At 39.1% G+C, this 22,189-nt stretch overlaps 1 protein-coding gene across 5 annotated transcripts in view; it reads right to left on the minus strand.

Moving 5' to 3' along the window:
* The window catches only part of TBC1D5 (TBC1 domain family member 5), a 542,652-nt gene that overhangs the window by 246,069 nt on the left and 274,394 nt on the right, over positions 1 to 22,189 (minus strand). For all 5 annotated transcript variants that reach the window (XM_061194718.1, XM_061194716.1, XM_061194717.1 and 2 more), the window contains 4 exons: positions 17,407 to 17,515; positions 15,860 to 15,949; positions 15,685 to 15,759; positions 14,507 to 14,574 (listed from right to left, as the gene is read on the minus strand). In XM_061194718.1, coding sequence (XP_061050701.1) covers positions 14,507 to 14,574; positions 15,685 to 15,759; positions 15,860 to 15,949; positions 17,407 to 17,515 — 342 coding nt within the window. The remainder of the gene's footprint in view (positions 1 to 14,506; positions 14,575 to 15,684; positions 15,760 to 15,859; positions 15,950 to 17,406; positions 17,516 to 22,189) is intronic.

The raw sequence follows: 22,189 nt of genomic DNA on the forward strand, positions 1-22,189 counted from the left end.
CTCCCAAAAACGGGAACTGTGCAGAAGATGGACTTTAAATAAGAAAAAGAAAAAAAACAAACAAACAAAAAAAAACAAACCAACAACTTTGTAAAATCACTTTTGTATATTATTAATATAGAAAACATTTTCAAACTAGTCTAATTTCAAGCTGCTCACTACAATATAACATAATAACTAAATTTGATCAAAAACTCAGATAAGACTTGTACACTATAAAAATTCATGGAGGTTTCTTAAGGGCAGAGAAAGGAAACAAAAGCAAATATTGCGCAGAGGTCATATCTAAAAGTTCACTATGAATAAAAAATAAAATGCAGACATTCCTATCATATACTGCACAATAATATAACAACAATGAATTATTTACACAGCACTGTCCAGTAGAACTTCCTATGATGATAGGAATGTCCGATATCTGTGCTGGCCTCTAAAGTAGCCATTAGCACTTGAGATGTGGCTTCTGAAGACATATTTTATCTTATTTAATCCAAATTAATTTCAACTTAAATGGCCACATGTGCCTGGTGGCTACCAAACTGGACAGCACACATCTGTGGGTTTTCTTTTTTTTTTTTTTTTTTAATTTTTGAATTTTATTTTATACAGCAGGTTCTTATTACTCATCAATTTTATACACATCAGTGTATACATGTCAATCCCAATCGCCCAATTCATCACACCACTACCACCACCCCCCCCACCACTTTCCCCCCTTGGTGTCCATACGTTTATTCTCTACATTTGTGTCTCAATTTCTGCCCTGCAAACCGGTTCATCTGCACCATTTTTCTAGGTTCCACATATATGTGTTAATATACGATATTTGTTTTTCTTTTTCTGACTTACTTCACTCTGTATGACAGTCTCTAGATACATCCACGTCTCAACAAATGACCCAATTTCGTTCCTTTTTATGGCTGAGTAATATTCCATTGTATATATGTACCATATCTGCTTTATCCATTCGTCTGTCGACGGGCATTTAGGTTGCTTCCATGACCTGGCTATTGTAAATAGTGCTGCAATGAACATTCGGGTGCATGTGTCTTTTTGAATTATGCTTTTCTCTGGGTATATGCCCAGTAGTGGGATTGCTGGATCCCCTGGTAATTCTATTTTTAGTTTTCTAAGGAACCTCCATACTGTTCTCCATAGTGGCTGTATCAATTTACATTCCCACCAACAGTGCAAGAGGGTTCCCTTTTCTCCACACCCTCTCCAGCATTTGTTGTTTGTAGATTTTCTGATGATGCCCATTCTAATTGGTGTGAGGTGATACCTCATTGTAGTTTTGATTTGCATTTCTCTAATAATTAGTGATGTTGAGCAGCTTTTCATGTGCTTCTTGGACATCTGTATGTCTTCTTTGGAGAAATGTCTATTTAGGTCTTCTGCCCATTTTTGGATTGGGGTGTTTGTTTCTTTAATATTGAGCTGCATGAGCTGTTTATATATTTTAGAGATTAATCCTTTGTCCGTTGATTCATTTGCAAATATTTTCTCCCATTATGAGGGTTGTCTTTTCGTCTTCTTTATGGTTTCCTTTGTTGTGCAAAAGCTTTTAAGTTTCATTAGGTCCCATTTGTTTATTTTTGTTTTTATTTCTGCTACTCTAGGAGGTGGATCAAAAAAGATCTTGCTGTGATTTATGTCAAAGAGTGTTCTTCCTATGTTTTCCTCTAACAGTTTTATAGTGTCCGGTCTTACATTTCGGTCTCTAATCCATTTTGAGTTTATTTTTGTGTATGGTGTTAGGGAGTGTTCTAATTTCATTCTTTTACATGTAGCTGTCCAGTTTTCCCAGCAGCACTTATTGAAGAGATTGTCTTTTCTCCACTGTATATCCTTGCCTCCTTTGTCATAGATTAGTTGACCATAGGTGCGTGTGTTTATCTCTGGGCTTTCTATCTTGTTCCATTGATCTATGTTTCTCTTTTTGTGCCAGTACCATACTGTTTTGATTACTGTAGCTCTGTAGTATAGTCTGAAGTCAGGGAGTCTGATTCCTCCAGCTCTGTTTTTTTCCCTCAAGACTGCTTTGGCTATTCGGGGTCTTTTGTGTCTCCATACAAATTTTAAGATTTTTTATTCTAGTTCTGTAAAAAATGCCATTGGTAATTTGACAGGGATTGCACTGAATCTGTAGATTGCTTTGGGTAGTATAGTCATTTTCACAATATTGATTCTTCCAATCCAAGAACATGGTATATCTCTCCATCTGTTGGTATCATCTTTAATTTCTTTCATCAGTGTCTTATAGTTTTCTGCATACAGGTCTTTTGTCTCCCTAGGTAGGTATATTCCTAGGTATTTTATTCTTTTTTTTGCAATGGTAAATGGGAGTGTTTCCTTAATTTCTCTTTCAGATTTTTCATCATTAGCATATAGGAATGCAAGAGATTTCTGTGCATTAATTTTGTATCCTGCAACTTTACCAAATTCATTGATTAGCTCTAGTAGTTTTCTGGTGGCATCTTTAGGATTCTCTATGTATAGTATCATGTCATCTGCAAACAGTGACAGTGTTCTTCTTTTCCAATTTGTATTCCTTTTATTTCTTTTTCTTCTCTGATTGCCATGGCTAGGACTTCCAAAACTATGTTGAATAATAGTGATGAAAGTGGGCATCCTTGTCTTGTTCCTGATCTCAGAGGAAATGCGTTCAGTTTTTCACCATTGAGAATGATGTTTGCTGTGGCTTTGTCGTATATGGCCTTTATTATGTTGAGGTAGGTTCCCTCTATGCCCACTTTCTGGAGAGATTTTATCATAAATGGGTGTTGAATTTTGTCAAAAGCTTTTTCTGCATCTACTGATACGATCACATAGTTTTTATTCTTCAGTGTGTTAATATGGTGTACCACATTGATTGATTTGCGTATATTGAAGAATCCTTGCATCCCTGGGATAAATCCCACTTCATCATGGTATATGATCCTTTTAATGTGTTGTTGGATTCTGTTTGCTAGTATTCTGTTGAGGATTTTTGCATCTATATTCATCAGTGATATTGGTCTGTAATTTTCTTTTTTTGTAGTATCTTTGTCTGGTTTTGGTATCAGGATGATGGTGGCCTCATAGAATGAGTTTGGGAGTGTTCCTTCCTCTGCAATTTTTTGTAAGAGTTTGAGAAGGATGGGTGTTAGCTCTTCTCTAAATGTTCGACAGAATTCACCTGTGAAGCCATCTGGTCCTGGACTTTTGTTTCTTGGAAGATTTTTAATCACAGTTTCAACTTCATTACTTGTGATTGGTCTGTTCATATTTTCTATTTCTTCCTGGTTCAGTCTTGGAAAGTATACCTTTCAAAGAATTTGTCCATTTCTTCCAGGTTGTCCATGTTATTGGCATAGAGTTGCTTGTAGTAGTCTCTTAGGATGCTTTGTATTTCTGTGGTGTCTGTTGTAACTTCTCCTTTTTCATGCCTAATTTTATTGATTTGAGTTCTCTCCCTCTTTTTCTTGATGAGTTTGGCTACTGGTTTATCAATTTTGTTTATCTTCTCAAAGAACCAGCTTTTAGTTTTATTGATCTTTGCTATCGTTTTCTTTGTTTCTATTTCATTTACTTCTTCTCTGATCTTTATGATTTCTTTCCTTCTGCTAACTTTGGGTTTTGTTTGTTCTTCTTTCCCTAGTTCCTTTAGGTGTAAGGTTAGATTGTTTATTTGAGATTTTTCTTGTTTCTTGAGGTAGGCTTGTATAGCTATAAACTTCCCTCTTAGAACTGCTTTTGCTGCATCCCACAGGCTTTGGATCATTGTGTTTTCATTGTCATTTGTCTCTAGGTATTTTTTGATTTCCTCTTTGATTTCTTCAGTGATCTCTTGGTTATTTAGTAATGTATCGTTTAGCCTCCATCTGTTTGTGTTTTTTACGTTTTTTTCCCTGTAATTCATTTCTAATCTCAGAGCGTTGTGGTCAGAAAAGATGCTTGATATGATTTCAATTTTCTTAAATTTACTGAGGCTTGATTTGTGACCCAAGATGTGATTTATCCTGGAGAATGTTCCATGCGCACTTGAGAGGAAAGTGTAATCTGCTGTTTTTGGATGGAATGCCCTATAAATATCAATTAAATCTATCTGTTCTATTGTGTCATGTAAAGCTTCTGTTTCCTTATTTATTTTCATTTTGGATGATCTGTCCATTGGTGTAAGTGAGGTGCTAAAGTCCCCCACTATTACTGTGTTACTGTCGATTTCCTCTTTTATAGCTGTTAGCAGTTGCCTTATGTATTGAGGTCCTCCTATGTTGGGTGCATATATATTTATAATTGTTATATCTTCTTCTTGCATTGATCCCTTGATCATTATGTAGTGTCCTTCCTTGTCTCTTGTAACATTCTTTATTTTAAAGTCTATTTTATCTGATATGAGTATTGCTATTCCAGCTTTCTTTTGATTTCCATTTGCATGGAATATCTTTTTCCATCCCCTCACTTTCAGTCTGTATGTGTCCCTAGGTCTGAAGTGGGTCTCTTGTAGACAGCATATTGATGGGTCTTGTTTTTGTATCCATTCAGCAAGCCTGTGTCTTTTGGTTGGTTAAACGTCCTTAAATTCATGTTTAAGGTAATTATCGACACATATGTTCCTATGACCATTTTCTTAATTGTTTTGGGTTTGTTTTTGTAGGTCCTTTTCTTCTCTTGTGTTTCCCACTTAGAGAAGTTCCTTTAGCATTTGTTGTAGAACTGGTTTGGTGGTGCTGAATTCTCTTAGCTTTTGCTTGTCTGTAAAGCTTTTGATTTCTCCATCAAATCTGAATGAGATCCTTGCAGGGTAGAGTAATCTTGGTTGTAGGTTCTTCCCTTTCATCACTTTAAGTATATCATGCCACTCCCTTCTGGCTTGTAGAGTTTCTGCTGAGAAATCAGCTGTTAGCCTTATGGGAGTTCCCTTGTATGTTACTTGTCGTTTTTCCCTTGCTGCTTTCAATAATTTTTCTTTGTCTTTAATTTTTGCCAATTTGATTACTATGTGTCTCGGCGTGTTTCTCCTTGGGTTTACCCTGTATGGGACTCTCTGTGTTTCCTGGACTTGGGTGGCTATTTCCTTTCCCATGTTAGGGAAGTTTTCGACTATAATCTCTTCAAATATTTTCTCGGGTCCTTTCTCTCTCTCTTCTCCTTCTGGGACCCCTATAATGCGAATGTTGTTGCATTTAATGTTTTCCCGAGGTCTCTTAGGCTGTCTTCATTTATTTTCACTCTTTTTTCTTTATTCTGTTCCGCAGCAGTGAATTCCACCATTCTGTCTTCCAGGTCACTTATCCGTTCTTCTGCCTCAGTTATTCTGCTATCGATTCCTTCTAGTGTAGTTTTCATTCTCGATCTTTGCCTCTGTTCTTTTTCCGAGGTCCTGAATCATCTTCACTATCATTATTTTGAATTCTTTTTCTGGAAGGTTGCCTATGTCCACTTCATTTAGTTGTTTTTCTGGGGTTTCATCTTGTTCCTTCATCTGGTACATAGCCCTCTGCCTTTTCATCTGTTCTATATTTCTGTGAATGTGGTTTTTGTTCCACAGGCTGTAGGACTGTAGTTCTTCTTGCTTCTGCTGTCTGCCCTCTGGTGGATGAGGCTATCTAAGAGGCTTGTGCAAGTTTCCTGATGGGAGGCACTGGTGGTGGGTAGAGCTGACTGTTGCTCTGGTGGGCAGAGCTCAGTAAAACTTTAATCCACTTGACTGTTGATGGGTGGGGCTGGCTTCCCTCCCTGTTGGTTGTTTGGCCTGAGGCAACCCAACACTGGAGCCTACCTGGGCTCTTTGGTGGGGCTAATGACAGACTCTGGGAGGGCTCATGCCAAGGAGTACTTCCCAGAGCTTCTGCTGCCAGTGTCCTTGTCCCCACGGTGAGCCACAGCCACCCCCCGCCTCTGCAGGAGACCCTCCAACACTAGCAGGTAGGTCTGGTTCAGTCTCCCCTGGGGTCACTGCTCCTTCCCCTGGGTCCCGATGCGCACACTACTTTGTGTGTGCCCTCCAAGAGTGGAGTCTCTGTTTCCCCCAGTCCTGTCGAAGTTCTGCAATCAAATCCCACTAGCCTTCAAAGTCTGATTCTCTAGGAATTCCTCCTCCCGTTGCCGGACCCCCAGGTTGGGAAGCCTGATGTGGGTTCAGAACCTTCACTCCAGTGGGTAGACTTCTGTGGTATAAGTGTTCTCCAGTTTGTAAGTCGCCCAACTAGCAGTTATGGGATTTGATTTTACTGTGATTGCACCCTTCCTATCGTCTCATTGTGGCTTCTCCTTTGTCTTTGGATGTGGGTTATCTTCTTTGGTGAGTTCCAGTGTCTTCCTGTTGATGATTGTCCAGCAGCTAGTTGTGATTCTGGGGTTCTCACAAGAGAGAGTGAGAGCACGTCCTTCTACTCCGCCATCTTGTTTCCTTCTTTTTTTTTTTAACAGAAAAAAAAAAAAGGTGTGGAAAAATGCTCAACATTAGGAATTTTTACATCTGTTGTTTTAAAGAGAAAATGTTAGCAATTATTAATGAATCCACAAAATATCAAATGACAAGATAAAAAAAATTTGAGGAAAGAAAGTTTGCTGAAATAGATTATGTCTAAAGCTTGGCCCATATGGGAAATATAAATGAAAGGGAGCATCAAATGAGAAGGCTGGATCATTAAAGATCTAACCATGTCATGGAGATTCAAGTGGGACAGAGCGGAATGAACTATGAGTGAGCTGCCTGAACTGCCAACCCCAAGAACCCTACAATAAACAGAAACATGAAAGACCAGAAACTGAAGACAACGACCAGGAAACCTGACAGGCAGTCAGATCGACTGTTAAACATAGGCACCATTACAATAATAAAAGTAAGTTAAAGAATTTTAATCATGTAATTCAGGAGAGAGGGAGAACGCATTTGAAGAAACGACGGGCCATAGCTTATAAATATGTTTGGCAATAGCTTATAAATATGTTAATTTGCAAATGATGTTATAGACACTATAAATATACTTTTAGAATAGACCTTGATAGACCAAATAACAGACTTCTTTGGTATCTAATATGGAAATGATCTTTTATTCTGAACTCAATATTTCCCATCATTTTAAATAATACTGAATTTCATTTAATGTTACAGCCTTTGAAGCATGGCAAAATTGGTTCAGAATGGACGATTCAAGTTCTGAATTAGAAATGCTGTAAATTGGAAGCTACTTGATTTACCTTTTGATTTTCAGCTGTTTTTTTTCATTCAGTAATAAAAATGAGAACAGTAACAACCTCATTAGTTTGAGATAAGGAACAATTAATTGAAATGAATACAAAACCCTCTGAGGCAAAAAAGAGTTAGTAGAAGAAAAGAATATTAAAATTAGTTGAAAGAGGAGATGACATTTAATACAGTGACATATTCAGATCGAATACATTCAATAATGATGGCAACAACACAGCTCACGAGACGCAATTATCTTGTTTAAACTCAGACTAGAAGGCTGACAACAGTATTTTTTTAAGTGTGTTTATGTTTCTGAAGGTTGAAAATGTTAGAGACTGTTATTACTAAAATTGAACAATACCGATCATCAGTGATAAGAGTCACCATCAAAGAGCATTTATTAATAAGCATAACCCTGACTCTGCACAGTGTGACAGAAGTAAGATTTGGTCCATGCCCTCCAGGGGTTACCATTAGGTCTGAAAGATGAGACCTGGGCTGACACCAGAGCTCCTGTGCATACTCTTTCCATCATAGTATTGTTATTTTGCACTGTAACTTTTTTTAGGCCTGCTTTCTCTATTAGACTTTGAGCTTCTTAAGGGCCCATGCCATATTTGTCTTGGCATCTGCAGTGCCAAGGAGATTAATATAAATGTATCGAACACATTGGCAGATTGAATACATTGGCAGGTCTAAATAAATATAAGATGAAACAAACTTAAGTAACACTATCACAGAGTTATTAAGAAAATGCCACTGGCACACAGAATCGGCACAAATTATTTCCAGTTGTAAAGACTGGAACATGCTTCATGAACAGGGTGGTGATGACCTCAGGCCTTGAAGGATGAGCTGTTAGGACCCCAACAGGGAGCAGTAGGGGGAAGTGTAATTCCAGCAGCGGAGCAGCCGAGGAATGCAAATGGAAAGCAAAAACCTGTGCCAAAACAATGCCAGAGCACTGGTCTAAAAGGGAATTCTGGAGGGACGTCAGCTTTCTGGTTCTGCATGTAAGTAGCTTGGACATCACTACTCTATCCTAACAACAAGTAAAAAGCTGAGCAGACTGAAAAATCAACAGCTCTTCTTGGATTCCCAAGAGAGGCGAGGACACAGGGCAAACCGCTGTCCCCAAGATTGGCGAGACAGACAGGCAAATACAGGGAGCCACCCTTACCAGAACAAAGACTCACGAGCAAAACCCCTGGCAGGAACCTGTGCTGGGGAAGGAAAACCTGAACTGTAATTGACAGATTGCTAGAAGCTCACTGGACAGCTCTGAGAGTTCAAAAACTCCAGGAAAACCCCATCACAGGGAGGCCCACACAATATTGTGAGATTTACTTCCAGGAGCTCGACCAGGTTCCCACAGTAAGTATCAGAGAAAAATGCCCTCAGCTTCCGACAGGGGAGGGAGAAAAGGGGGCAATCTGAATAGAGCACTCCGCTCTTCTTAACAAGGCCTGCCTGCAGGGACGACTAGTTAACCAGAGCCTAACCTGCTGGGATACCATCAGACCCTAAATGACCTGGGGAAAGGCAAATACCCAACTCCAACCCCCTCTGCCATCCTGTCCCATCTAAGTGGGGAGGGAGACCTGAGAAACACTTGTGAAGGGCACAGTCCAGAGGCACATCCCTAAAAGACTGGTCATAAGTCTAAAGAATACTTCCCCTCTCCCCTCACCTGATCACCACATTACTAACGACCTATTTACGGCAGTTCCTTCAGCCAGTACATCATGTCTGGCTATCATAAAACAACAACAACAACAACAAACATTACAAGGCATAGCAAAAAGAAAAAACAAACAAACGACTCGAAGAGACAGAGCAAACATCAGAACCAAAGAAAGCAGGGATGTTGGAATTAGGAAATCAGGAATTTAAAACAAGTATGATTAACATGCTCAGGGCTCTAGTGGATAAAGTAGACAGCATGCAAGAACAGACAGGCAATGTAAGCCAAAGATGGAAATCCTAAGAAAGAACCAAAAAGAAATTCTAGACATACAAAAACACTGTAAGAGAAATGAAGAATGCCTTTAACGGGCTCCTTAGTAGACTGGACACAGCTGAGAAAAGAATCTGCACCAGAGGGTATCTCAATAGAATCCTCAACAACTGAAAAGCAAAGAGAACAAAGACCAAAAAAATAGAACAGAACATCCAAAGACTGTGGGACAACCACAAAAGGTGTAACATACACATCATGGAAATATCAGGAGAAGAGAGAGAAAAAGGAACAGGAGAACTATTTGAAATAATAACTGAGAAATTCCCCAAATTAATGTCAGCTACCAAATCACAGAACCAGGAAGCTCAGAGACTACCAAGCAGGATAAACGCCAAAAGAATGACACCTAGGTATATCATTTGCAAACTGCTGAAAATCAAAGATAAAGTCCTCAAGGTGGGGGGGGGGAAACATCTTATCTATATAGGAATAAGGAATTACATCCAACTTCTCCTCAGAAACCATGCAAGACAGAAGAGTGTGAACTGAAATATTTAAAGTGTTGAAAGGGAAGAAACCCACCAACCTAGAATTCTGTATCCCACAAAATTACCCTTCAAAAGTGAAGGAGAAATAAAGACTTTCTCAGACAAGTAAAAATTGTGAGAATCTGTCAGTAGACTTGCCTTACAAGAAATTATTTTAAAAGTTCTTTAGAAAAAAGGAAAATAATTTCTGACTCTGATCTACATAAAGGAAGAGTGTAAGAAGGAATAAAGGTAAAATTAAAACTTTCTTTTTTCTTGCTCTTAACTGATATGACAGATAACAATTTGTTTAAAATAATAATACTAAAAATATATTCAATTATGCATGCCTGTGTGTATATATACATATGGATACATATGCTTACATATGCTTATGTATAAGTGAAATGAATGACAGAAATCATACAAGGGACAGCAGGGAGGAATTAGAATTATTTTGCTATTATAAGGCACTGACACTATCTTTGAAGTGGTAGAGTGTAATTTGAAAGTGGGTTTGCTGAAATGTATACTGCAAAATCCCGGGTAACTACTAAGAAAAAAAGTAAAAGGAGTATAACCAACATGCTGAGAAAGGAGAGAAAATGGAATAATCCAAAATGCTCAATTAAAACTATGAAAGGTAGGAAAAAAGTAGAAGACAAAAATAGGAATAAAGAACAAGGTAATGAATAGAAAACAGTAACAAATATGACAGATAATAATCCAACTATATCAGTAATCACTTTGAACATCAATGTAGACCACCTAAATGCACCAATTAAAACACAGACATTGTCAGAGTGGATCAAAAAAACAAGACCCAGCTATACGTTGCCTTTAAGAAACCACTTTAAATAGAACAACACATGTAGATTAAAAGTAAATAGATGGAGAACAACATACCATGCTAACACTAGTTAAAAGATAAGAAAGGACACTGCATAATGCTAAAGGGATCAATTCTCCAAGAAGGCATACAACCCTTAACAGGTATGCACCTAGTAACAGAGCATCATACTATGCAAGGGAAAACCCGATAAAACCGGAAAGAGAAATAAAAGAATCCACTATCACAGTTGGCAACTTCAACACCCCTCTATCAGAAATGGACAGGCCTGGCAGGCAGAAAACCAGTAAGGACCGAGTTGAACTCAGCAACGTCATCAATCAACTGGATCTAACTGACATCTACAGACCACTTTATCCAACAACAGCTGGGTACACATTCTCCTCCAGCTCACATGGAATGTTCACAGAGATAGACCCCATTCTGAACCATAAAACACACTTTAACAAATTTGACAGAAGAGAAATCATACAGTGTCTGCCCTCAGACCACAGTGAAATTAAACGAGAAATCAGTAACAGAAAGGTAACTGGAAAGCCCTAAAAGGGAACTGTGTGTGTGTTAGGGAGTCTGTGTTAAGTACATCTTCTGCAAACCACAGAGAGTCGCAGAAGGTCTTAGATGAGGCAAGTAGGAGCACGACTAGAAATGTGCTTTGGGAAAACAAGGCTGTAACACGTGGGTTGGACTGGAAGAGAAAGTTAATAGATCCAAAGAAAACAGTTAAACAAGTAAGAAACTCCAGGTAAGAGGTAAAAAGGACCCAAAACAGACTAGTAACAGTGGAAAAGAATCGAGCAATGTGAGAAAGCTACGAATAATGACACCTCATTTGTATTTTAAAATATAAAGTGTATGTCCTCACCTCATCTCCTCCCATCTTCATCTTCAGTCTATGTCACCGACACCACTGAACTTGGGACACGGCAACCAACTCCTGGCTGCCCTCCCAGCTGCCGTGCTCACGTCCACCTTCACCCCACTGCGCGGCAGCCAGAATTCTCTTCTCAGACCTCATACCCCTGCTCAGTATCCTCCAAGTGGGACCAAACCCAAACTCCTCACTGTGGCCGGCAGGACCACCTCTCAGGCCTCCCTACTGCGATCACCCGCCTCCAGCCACCGCGGTCTCCCTTCAGTTCCTCTGAACCCTCAGCCCACTTTCACTGAGGACTCGGCACCAGCTGCCCCCTCTGCCTGGAATGGGCTTCTCCTACATCTTCACATGGCTGGCTTTTTAAAATGTGTCACTTCTCAGCTCAAATGTTGTCTTCTCAGAGATGCCGTTGCCGATGACTGTTCTTAAAGCAGCCACCCGTCTAGCTGTCCTATTATCCTGCTTGATTTCTTCACAGCAATCACCACCCTCTACCATCACCCTCTTCATCTAGACGGGCACACTGTCTCACTCCCCAGCACCCCACACTGAAATGTACATCCTGTGATGGCAGGCCCTTGTCTGTCTCACTCACCACCCTGCTCCCCCAGGGAAAGGACAGGCCTGAAACAGAGGAGACGTTCAGTAAAATATACACTCAAAGAACACCAAATTCTCTCACAGATGCTAGTGAACGAGTAACACCGTGTAACATTCACTGAGCTGTGCGTCTCCCATTCTTCTCCTGTTGCTCTATGAGCTGCTGTACCGACTGGATTGAAAACCATGCATTTGAGATCACGTAGTGCCTTCTAAAGAGGGTGCATCGGGACCTCTTTGGCAGCCCAGTGGTTAAGACTCCGTGCTTTCAATGCAGGGGGCATGGATCGGATCCCTGGTCAGGGAACTAGGATCCCATCTGCCACGCGTCCAAAAAATAAATAAATGAAATTTGTTAAAAATTAAATAAATAAATAAAGAGGGTGTATTGCCTAAAGCAGTAAAATTATTCAAGCTATTCAGCTTTTATGATTAGGCAATTTGGTGGCTTTAAAATAAGATGGACACCCTTACCTTACAAGCTAAGTTACTTGCCCCCAAATTTATACACAGATGGCAAGGAGACTTCCTCTAAATGTAGGGGAGAGCCATTGGGAGAGCCTTCTAGGGAAGCAGGTCTGCAACCTCCCCCTCCCAGGCTATGAACTATAGGCCTCCTAGCAGCCTTCCCTGCATCTCGGGTTTGCCAACTTAACTAAAATGCACCAGTGAAGACAAATCATAAGGGGAAAAAAAAATAGCCATGTATGCGTGTTACATGCGTACACACATACGTATTTATAAGAAAAATACATAGAATATATAAAACCAAATAGTTACAAGAATATAGCTTTTGAGAAATAACATTTTCTCACACAGCAAAGCAGAAACGTTTGAGCTAAGGAACCAAAATGATGAAGAGGCTCCCAACGCCACTTCCTGTTTGGTTTGGCCATCCAACTTTTTTTCTTTGCCTTCCTCTTTTTTTCCTATTTCTTTTGGCCAATCTGGCCCATGTGGCCGCTAGTGTGTGACTCTGCCCCAGTGCCATGGCATGTCCATTTCCATTTGGTAACAGTAGAGAACACTGACTAAAACCCTTCTTAAACAGAAGCTGTCAAGTTTTCTAAGATAACTGCCCGGCATTTTCCAAAACAGATACCTTGACTGCTTGGTTAGCAATATATACCGTGCCTTTTGCTTTTATGAGGTCTGTTTTATTGCCACTTCACCCAGCTAGTTCCCTAAATGACTGGTGAGGAAATTCACCCTTTTGTTTTACCCAAAAGATATTTACTGAGTGCCTCCCGGGAACCAGTACAGCAGCATTCTGCCTTCTGAAACCACCTACTAGAGATCCAGCACCACCACCTGACACTGGAGGGTAGCTTCCCTATCACTGCTTAGTCCCCAGTCCTAAGCAAGCTCATCAAAATGATCCCTACCTCACACCTCCAACCCACCATCACGGCCAGTTAGCTACAGTTTTGCTGTTCTCTGAACCCATGACTCCTCTGAATTGTTTCCATTTTAAAATAGAAAATCTCATTTGTTAAATATGTAGTATAACCTTATAAAAGGCCGTGTCATCTGATTATTCTGTTTGGGACCTGGAAAGAGATGAATGTCGAGAGCCAGTGGCCCTGACATTGCACTAGGGGAGCAGGACTTGAACCAGGAGTGGGGCAGACAAGCAGAGCCGTAGGAGGACCTGGAAGGAAGCAGTGGATTCAGGACTCTGCACATACCTGGCTCATCCCAGATCCCAATGATGAACTCAGATTTACTAACCTTTATGTAGTTTGCAGTTTAAAGTATAAACACATCTAATTTACTACCATTATCAACATGTTAATCTATAACAATCCCTTGAGGTGGTTACTCTTATCCTTGTTTTACGGAAACGGACACCGAAGGGGGAAAGATGTTTGTTGAAATTAATTTGCCCAGGATTATAGCATACATTGCTAGAACTTACCCTGGGCTCTTCCTACACAAATTCCATGTAATTCTCACTACATGACCCAAAAAGATGAGGTCCAATATATAAAAGTTATAGACATTAACTACATGCTAAATAAAGAACCAATCTTCATATAGTAAATATTGAGTAGACTGAGTTGTTTGCATACCAGAATGGTGTCAAGAGGACGAGAAATAAGGGGGGGTAAAAATAACAGTTGTCATTTAAAAAGTAATTTGATTAGAAAGGGATTCAAAGGTGTAAAGCAAAAGATAATCTTTTTTAGCAAAACCAGTATTAAGACTATAAAATATAACCTTAATCAGAGCACATGACTTCAAATAATCATTGGGAACTGAAAAACTGATTTAAATAGTTAAGTATTTACATATTATTTTAATATTATAAATGTAATTTACTTTGACAAAGGGAACACAAAAATCTATACTTTAAGAATAGAAAGTAATTATTATTGTCAAACTTTGGCCCAAATAACTGTTAACACAAGTAGAATACTGCATTCAATTAAGATTGTATATTTTGCTAAAATTGCAAAGAGGTAATGCCAGTTTGAATTACTGAAAGTAACCTGTAAGTAGTTCTACATACGTTCTTTTGACATCTTGTTCAATCATTGACCGAAGTTCTTTATCCTGGAAGAATTTGTTCCAAAGACTCTGAAATAAGGAAAGCAACCTATTTAAAATAATACCACAACTTTGCTTGACTTTCATGATCTCAATTTAATAATTAAATGATTAAATTTATCCCTGAGTTATGATTTTACATTGCAGATAGGAAACCTGAACCTGGAAAAATTTTTATTAAAATCTACTTTAATCTCAGAAACACATTCTTATTCTAACATCAACTTTTCCAGTGATATTACTGTGTACATTTAAAATTTTCTACTATCTGTTTAAAGTGAATGATACTTTTACTGCTATACATCTGCTGCTACCCCTACAACAACAAAAAGGTCCGCCTGGATTAGAGGAGGCCCGTAGGCCAAGCGGTCACACTTGAACCTGACCTGAACTGCCAACGCACTAAGAAAGATATGTAACGTTTTCTATTAGGCTCTGGTTTTATAATCAAATAGATTTTTATGTACTTTTTAAAATGTGAACTTAAAGTTTTAAAAATTGCTTAATATTTCATGCTGCTATACCATAGACTATATTATAATAATTACGTGTATCAGGAAAAAGAAATGTTAACGTTATGTAGAAAATAGAGAAAAAAAAGAGTTCGTTAACATGGAAATAGGAATTAGAGCAGCAACTGAAGAAGTTACACAATCAATACCTCTGAGGTAGTAATTACTCCTCGTGGGCCTGATCTTTTTCGTGATCTTTAAAAACTTGTTCACAGATTCACTACAAACAGTTGCTTTCCTTCGTGTGACCTGGTCCTCCCAGGTGAAGCCTTCTCTACCTTTGTCAGGAAGGGAGGCTCTCCGCAGCCTTCCCACTCCCCCCTGCGACCCTGGGAGGACAGTTCTACCCTCATCTTCGTGCTCTTCTCTCTGACCCTCGGCTCTTGCAGACCCCTGGGGCCTCTTCTTGGCAGTGCCCTTCCCCAGAAATAGACCACTGACTTCCTACAACACTGTCCCTACATAGCACGGAATAAAGCCCATCTGGTTTTAGGTGGTATAACACGTGGGGTAAAAAAATAATAATAATTGGTATGGAATAACACTGCTTTCGTGGTGATGGATAACAAGACATAAGCATACTCTTATGGGCAAAAGCGGTTGAGATATGAATAAAGACAAACTTTACCCCTTCATCCTGGGAAAGGGGATTATTGATCATCAAGTCTTGCTGGCCAACAACCTTCCTCGGGTTTGTGATGTGCTGGGAAAGAAAGAGATAAAACACAAATGCAAAGATCAGAGGCTACTGGACTCCAAAGCATACTTACGAAAACAATTCCGTTAATTAAAGTACAACTTACTATTTCTTTAACGTTGCTATACCATGCTCTTAATTCTTTAATTCTATTTATCCACTGACTTTTATCTTGAGGAAGAACACAAAGAAAGAGCTGTCAAAAAAAAAAGGAAACTTTCATAAAAATCCTAAGAAGTAAAATGTCAAACTATGGCAAATGGCACCACCTGAAAACTGAAGAAGATATTCATATTCATGTTATCGTTCCAATCCTCAGTCAATTATATTTGGGGGTATTTAAGAAATATATAAATTTGGACAATTCCAAAAGTGAACAAAGGCCAAAGAACAAGATCCCAAAAGCTACATCACAAGATGGAATCAACCTCCCCTCCAAATTTATAATAAAAGTGAACAAGAAAAATTCATTGAGGTTCAAGTACAATTCTATTTTACATTCTTATATTAAGGGGGGCTGCTGGGGTGTATTAACAGGCGCAAGGTCCAGTTTGTAGTTTCAAGGTTTCAGATCTGTCTTCAAACAAGCAGGTAAAGGACAGACAGGAACAATCTGAGGACACAGCCTGAGCGCTGAAGCCGTTCCTTCTACAGCAGAAAACGTAATTTACAACTAGCAGTCAGCTTATGAAAATAACAAGCATTCTTAAAGAGACAAATTTGATTTAATTTAGCTTAATACAACATTAAAAAAAATCTGGGTTTGAGCTTATTTTTAGCGAATGAAGGAGACTTAAGACGTTCAACAACAAGGAGTTGGGGGTGGGCCCAAACCTCCTGGTGCAAACAGCCAAGCAGCACAACCCCTGCCTCCACTGCCTGCACCGGACGCAAGAAGAATGCACTTCGACTATTAAATCTAAATGATTAAATTTCAAACTGTCTACTACATTATGTGTTCCTTACTGTCTTCACTTGCAGGCTCCGTAGGCTGAACTTGTGCAGATGAAGCCTAAACAACTTTCAAGAGAAGTCATTTTAAAAGTGAGTCTCAATCTAAATTGATTCACTTTGAGAGAACAAAAAGGGACAGATTTCCAAGCGATGAAAGAGATACTCTAGCTCATCATCACTCATGTGGTGACCGATGGGCTTTCTCTGGAAGGAGACTGACCTAATCTCCCTCCACTTCTCCTTCTTGCTGCCCTTCTCTCGGTGCTTCTAGGACAAAAAATATGGAAACTCTTTTCCACCTGTTATTTGTGAAGAAAAAAGGGAGGGTGACTACATGACGGCACTTGATATAATAGGAGCCTGAAAACATTCACACGCACGCACACCCCCTTCCAGCAGCAAGGATTTCTGCAAGTGCCTCTGGGGACCCGGAAGGCATTGCTTGAGTTCCACGCCATCAAATGGGATGAAAAGACCGTTATTTCAAATGACTCCTTCACCATCGCCGGTTATCCAGGACTAAGGTGGTTCAACCTTATTAGCAAATGTCCTATGAAAGATAAACCTGGATAGCCAAAATCTCGAGAGTGAAGTCTCTTGGAAAATTCAGTGATCCCCCGCATGGGTGATCTTCCGGGGCATCAGGTAATGTGTTGATATACTGCAACCACAAACTGTAAATAAATATTTTCTTCTTACCTTCCAGCAAATGCTGCGGAACCTGCTGCTTCTCAGCTGCCCATTAATCCCCTTCTGCCTTATTGTTGCCAAGTAATTGTTGTTTACAAATAGTTCTTCCCATTCTTTCCTAGATGCAAGAAACCAAAGCATGGGGATCCTTTTGTTAAAATTCTCTGCTTGGAGAGGACTGCTACGGGAATTTAATTTTAAATAAGTCTCAGAAATTCAACTTTTAAAACGTATATATTTATTTGTGTACTGTTTCTGAATGCATGGCTGTCTTTTTGGACAGAGTTCTTTAGTAGATTTAATGAATATGTAGATCGCTATAATTATGCCAGCTACTGAAATTCATAATGTCTATGGAGGCTATTCCACTGCCTCTAAAATGATGGTACTGCAGTTCAGTGAATCAACAAGAAAAAAATGAATATTAATGTAAGTACATGACTGCTTTAGCCATTGACAAAGATATACCTGCTCCAAAAATACACAACCAAAAAGTGGGCCATTGATCGTATTGGCTTCTCACCTGAAATATCTCATTAAATCAACTCATTTTTCTTTCATGTCAAGCTGCGCAGCTATATAGAAGACTACTTTCTTTAGTTTTTAGTACTATTTACTATTGAAATCTCTGCAACTTCTTTCCACACGATCAGTTTTAAAATTTTAACAGGTGCAGGCAAATGTGAAAAAAACATCAAAAAAATTAAAAAGCCTCACTGTAAAAACTGTGAAAGGCAAGCCTGAGTACCCTGCCACCCATACCTATGGCTGAGGAGATAAACAACTGAAATATGCCTCCCAGGCATGCAGACACCAGGGGCCCAACACCTGTGCCTCATTAATATACAAGTAAATCTGCCCTACTGGGAAACAATTGGAAATTAATTGTCCCAAACCATTTACTGAGTTTGAATAAAGGAAGCAGACCTATATTCCCTGCGTCTGGTACCAAACTAAACATCAAGAATCATTTGTCAACAGTTGAGGCTACTGAGTGCAGCTTTATGAAATTTCTCTCAGATTCCATAATGCCACAGTAAACTTATAATGTAAAATTTATTATCAAAGCTGCAAGCCTGGCAATCTCTTCAGAGACCAACTCGCGAGAGAAAGCCTCTAAACCCCTCAACCATCCTTCTCTGTAATGCACAGTTGTCACCGGCCAGACCCCACTCATGTTCAGAAAGGACAGCCATACACAAGGCGATCTTAGAGCTGGTATCATAACCAACTGCACACCTAACGTGCAAAACCCTGACTGCAGAGCAAGCTGCATCTTCCCCACAGAGCTTTCCAGAAGAGTGGCCGAGGCAATGGCACGTTCCCTAATGCCACGAGCAGGAGAACTTCCAGCCTCAGCCCCGCAGCACTGATCTCCAGCCGCGCCAAGTTTCTGCCAGAAGGGGCTTGTGGCTAAGTGTGACAAATGCGACACACAGGCCAACCCTATGCTGGAAAGAAAGAAATTCCTACCACTACTCCATGAAAATGTCTTATTTCCATCACCCTATTCATAAAAGAAAATAATATTTCATTTTGATTTCACTTGCTTTTGTATCATTAGTGAAACCGAAAATTTTTCACGCTTTTGGGCCATTTTATTTCTTCTTTTTTAAAACTTCCTTTCTGTAAAATGGAATAATAATAATAGCATCTACCTCAAATAATTATTATGAGAATTAAAATATGGGAACAGTCCTTAGAAGGGGACTGGCATATCATAACATTTTAGAAAATTAATATTATTATTAATAATAATTATAACACAGCTTTTATCTTGTTGTCTTGGGCTTATTGTTCCGAGAGGAGTTTTTCATACATTAAAGACATCACACCTTTGTCTGCCATATATACGTATTTTTAACACAATTATTTTGATTTTCAACACGCTGAAGCTTTTTGTGTATAATTTAAACCTAACATTTATTTCCTCTTGGATGCTCTTTCCATTGTTTTCAGGCTTAAGTAATTCTTAGCCACTCCAAGTTCAAAGAAATGTTCACTGAATTCTTGAGTTTTTGGAACATCACTTTTGGCCATTTGTATTATCTATCATATTTTAAATACATTATCCATTTCCCAACAGTTTCACGTATATAACCCACATCTCACTGTTCAAGTTTTGTTTTTATACAGTTTGGAGTAATACTCAAAGATGAGATAAAAAACGAGTACAAAGAACGTTACAGGAGTACATCTCCGAAAACGTGCCTATGTTTAAATAGCTTGTGGTCTATGAACAGAAAGCACAGATTTCAAATGGAATAATTTGTTCGAGACCACGCAGTTCCGTGGCCTGAAAATGCCAATACCTTCCCGATCAGAGAGGTAAAGCGTGAGGCAATGACTCCTCCAGCCTCTTCCAAAATCAGCTCCTATTCACAGGTACCAAGACATTGTGAAAGTAGACACAGCTGGTGGCTAGATTCATTGCCATCTTGTCAAGGTCAGGAGCCTTTCAAGGTCAAGTTACACACCACTTACGTAATGAAGGATAATTATTTGTTAGCTCAAATAAGACCCTGTGCCTTGATTACCGTGTTGGTAAAGAATAAAGGAGACTGAGACATGCGAAATGGAAACATTCTCTCTGAAATTCACAATCATTTAAATTTATTCATAGGTACTCATAGTTCCAGTTAAGGCACAAATCTCAAACTGATGGAGCGCTCTAACAACAGAGGTATATAAAGGCCACAAGAAAACGTATTAATTGTCTTTCTCTTCTACGGAATGGTGTTTCATTAATAAACTGTGATACAGAGTAAACATAATAAACATTGATTCAGTGCCTACTGTGTGCTTAGCACTCAGAGATATTTGAAAAAACATATTTAGAAAAGTTAAGGGAGTAGACGGATGTGTAAACCAATAATCATGTGATTAAGGCAAAGCACTCTGGCAGTGCAGAGGAGGGTGAAATAATTTTATATCTAAAAATTAAAACTCAGTGTAAAAAATGATAAACAGTATCCCCATAGGCACTGAAATGCCACCCTAAAAACTGAGCTGTCAGAGGTTAAACAGTCTATAGAGGACAAAATGTTGGAAAGTTGAGTCCTTTGAAGGGAGCTGGACCAAAATAAAAAGTTTTTTCCAATCACAAATACAAATGGTGGACAACACTCCTGAACTCAGGTGAAGACCTGGGAAAACAATAGTAAGTACTGAGGAGTCGGTCAGTGGTAGAATTTTGCAGTTTAATTAACAAAAATAAAGAAAAGGTAGCTGCTAAACTTTGTCTTACATAGGAAAACATATAGTCTGTCACAGCAAAAATCTAGCAGCGATGTTCTCAAAATGCTAAAAAAAAAAAATCCATTCAAAAATGCTTTAAAAAAGTCCATTCAAAATATATAATATTTTGGGTAAATCACTTTTAACCTCTACAACAACCCTCCTGGGGTGAATAATTTTAACCCCTCCCCCCCCCATGAATGACAAAACTGAGGCCCAGAAAAATTAAATAAGTTGTCAAGAGAGAAATGGAATGAGAATTAGGAAAAGCACCTTCCAGAAAAACATGGCTGAAAACACTAAAGGGAAGCATGATACTCCACATATCAAAGGACACAAATGGCCCCTGGCAACAAGGCAAGATAGGAATGCGACCTTATATTTTCTTCCTTACATTTTTAGAGTTTGCCCATCAAGTCCAAAAGTATAGAAAGAAGTTTTCACCAGTTGGACTGAGAAGGTAAGTCAACAGATGCTGTGAGTGGTTAAGAACACATGGGACATTTAGGTGCATAATCGCCTCAAATAGAACCTGGGCCTTAAAAACTCTCTGGATAACGCACTAGTGCCATCTAGTGGCAACGACTCTGCATTGCAGGCACTGGGTCCCTAAAAAACGTAAGAAGCATCTAAGCAAGAGGAGGCAGGAATGGGCTGTTTCATTTCCCCTGCCAATGTTAGCAGATTAGTAGTGGCTGCCCTGGAAGCACTGTGTTCAGGATTCTGGGAACACCTCTGTGCTCCTCAGGGAAGAACATTCATTGGCCATGAACACTACAATAATTTCTAAATAAGTGAAATTAATTTTTGCAGCAGCAATGGATGCCTTTCATTTAAGAAGAACTATTTAGGTAGTTAAGGCTCTTGCAATTTTTTTTTTTTTTTGACATGGGAATCAACTAGAATTTGCAGTGAAGAAATACAGCTGATGATCATAAGGAGATAACTATTTCTAATTACATATTTTAATGTATTTTCCCAAGATACACACATAAAATTAGTATGAAACTGGTTAGCACCTTCTCAATTTAATTGTTTAAATACTTTTGTAACCTAAAGAATGCAAAAATGACGAGGCAATTCTGGAATAAAAAATTTCTGAATTGTTGTCCCAAATGAGGATCTCCAATACTTGGTCAAGAGGAGCTACGTTGGCTTTTACTGATGATAAAGCTGCTGAGTGGAGCAGAGGAGGGCTTGTCACCACAGGGAAGGTCGAGAAGTCACAGACAAGCTGGGGGCGGCGGGGTGGAACAGGAGCTCTCAGAGATGGCCCTGTGGTTTACAAGGTCACCAGTCAACCATCGTCATCTCGTCTTTGAGATGTGACTAGAGGAACAGTAGAACTAAAGGCCAGGTCAAAGGAAGGTGGTCTTTAAGGCAGACAAGATGGGTAGAATACTTGAAGGTGAGGAACCACAGGTAAGAAAACTGCATCTGATGCACAACGGTTTATACAATTTTATAATCCTAAAGTGCATGCCAATATGTGAGGAGATTGCCATATTAATTACGATCATATTTGCTTTATCAAATGCAAAGGGAGAAAGGACAC

The sequence above is a fragment of the Eubalaena glacialis genome, chromosome 6, assembly GCF_028564815.1.
Source record: "Eubalaena glacialis isolate mEubGla1 chromosome 6, mEubGla1.1.hap2.+ XY, whole genome shotgun sequence".
Classification (NCBI taxonomy): Eukaryota; Metazoa; Chordata; class Mammalia; order Artiodactyla; family Balaenidae; genus Eubalaena; species Eubalaena glacialis.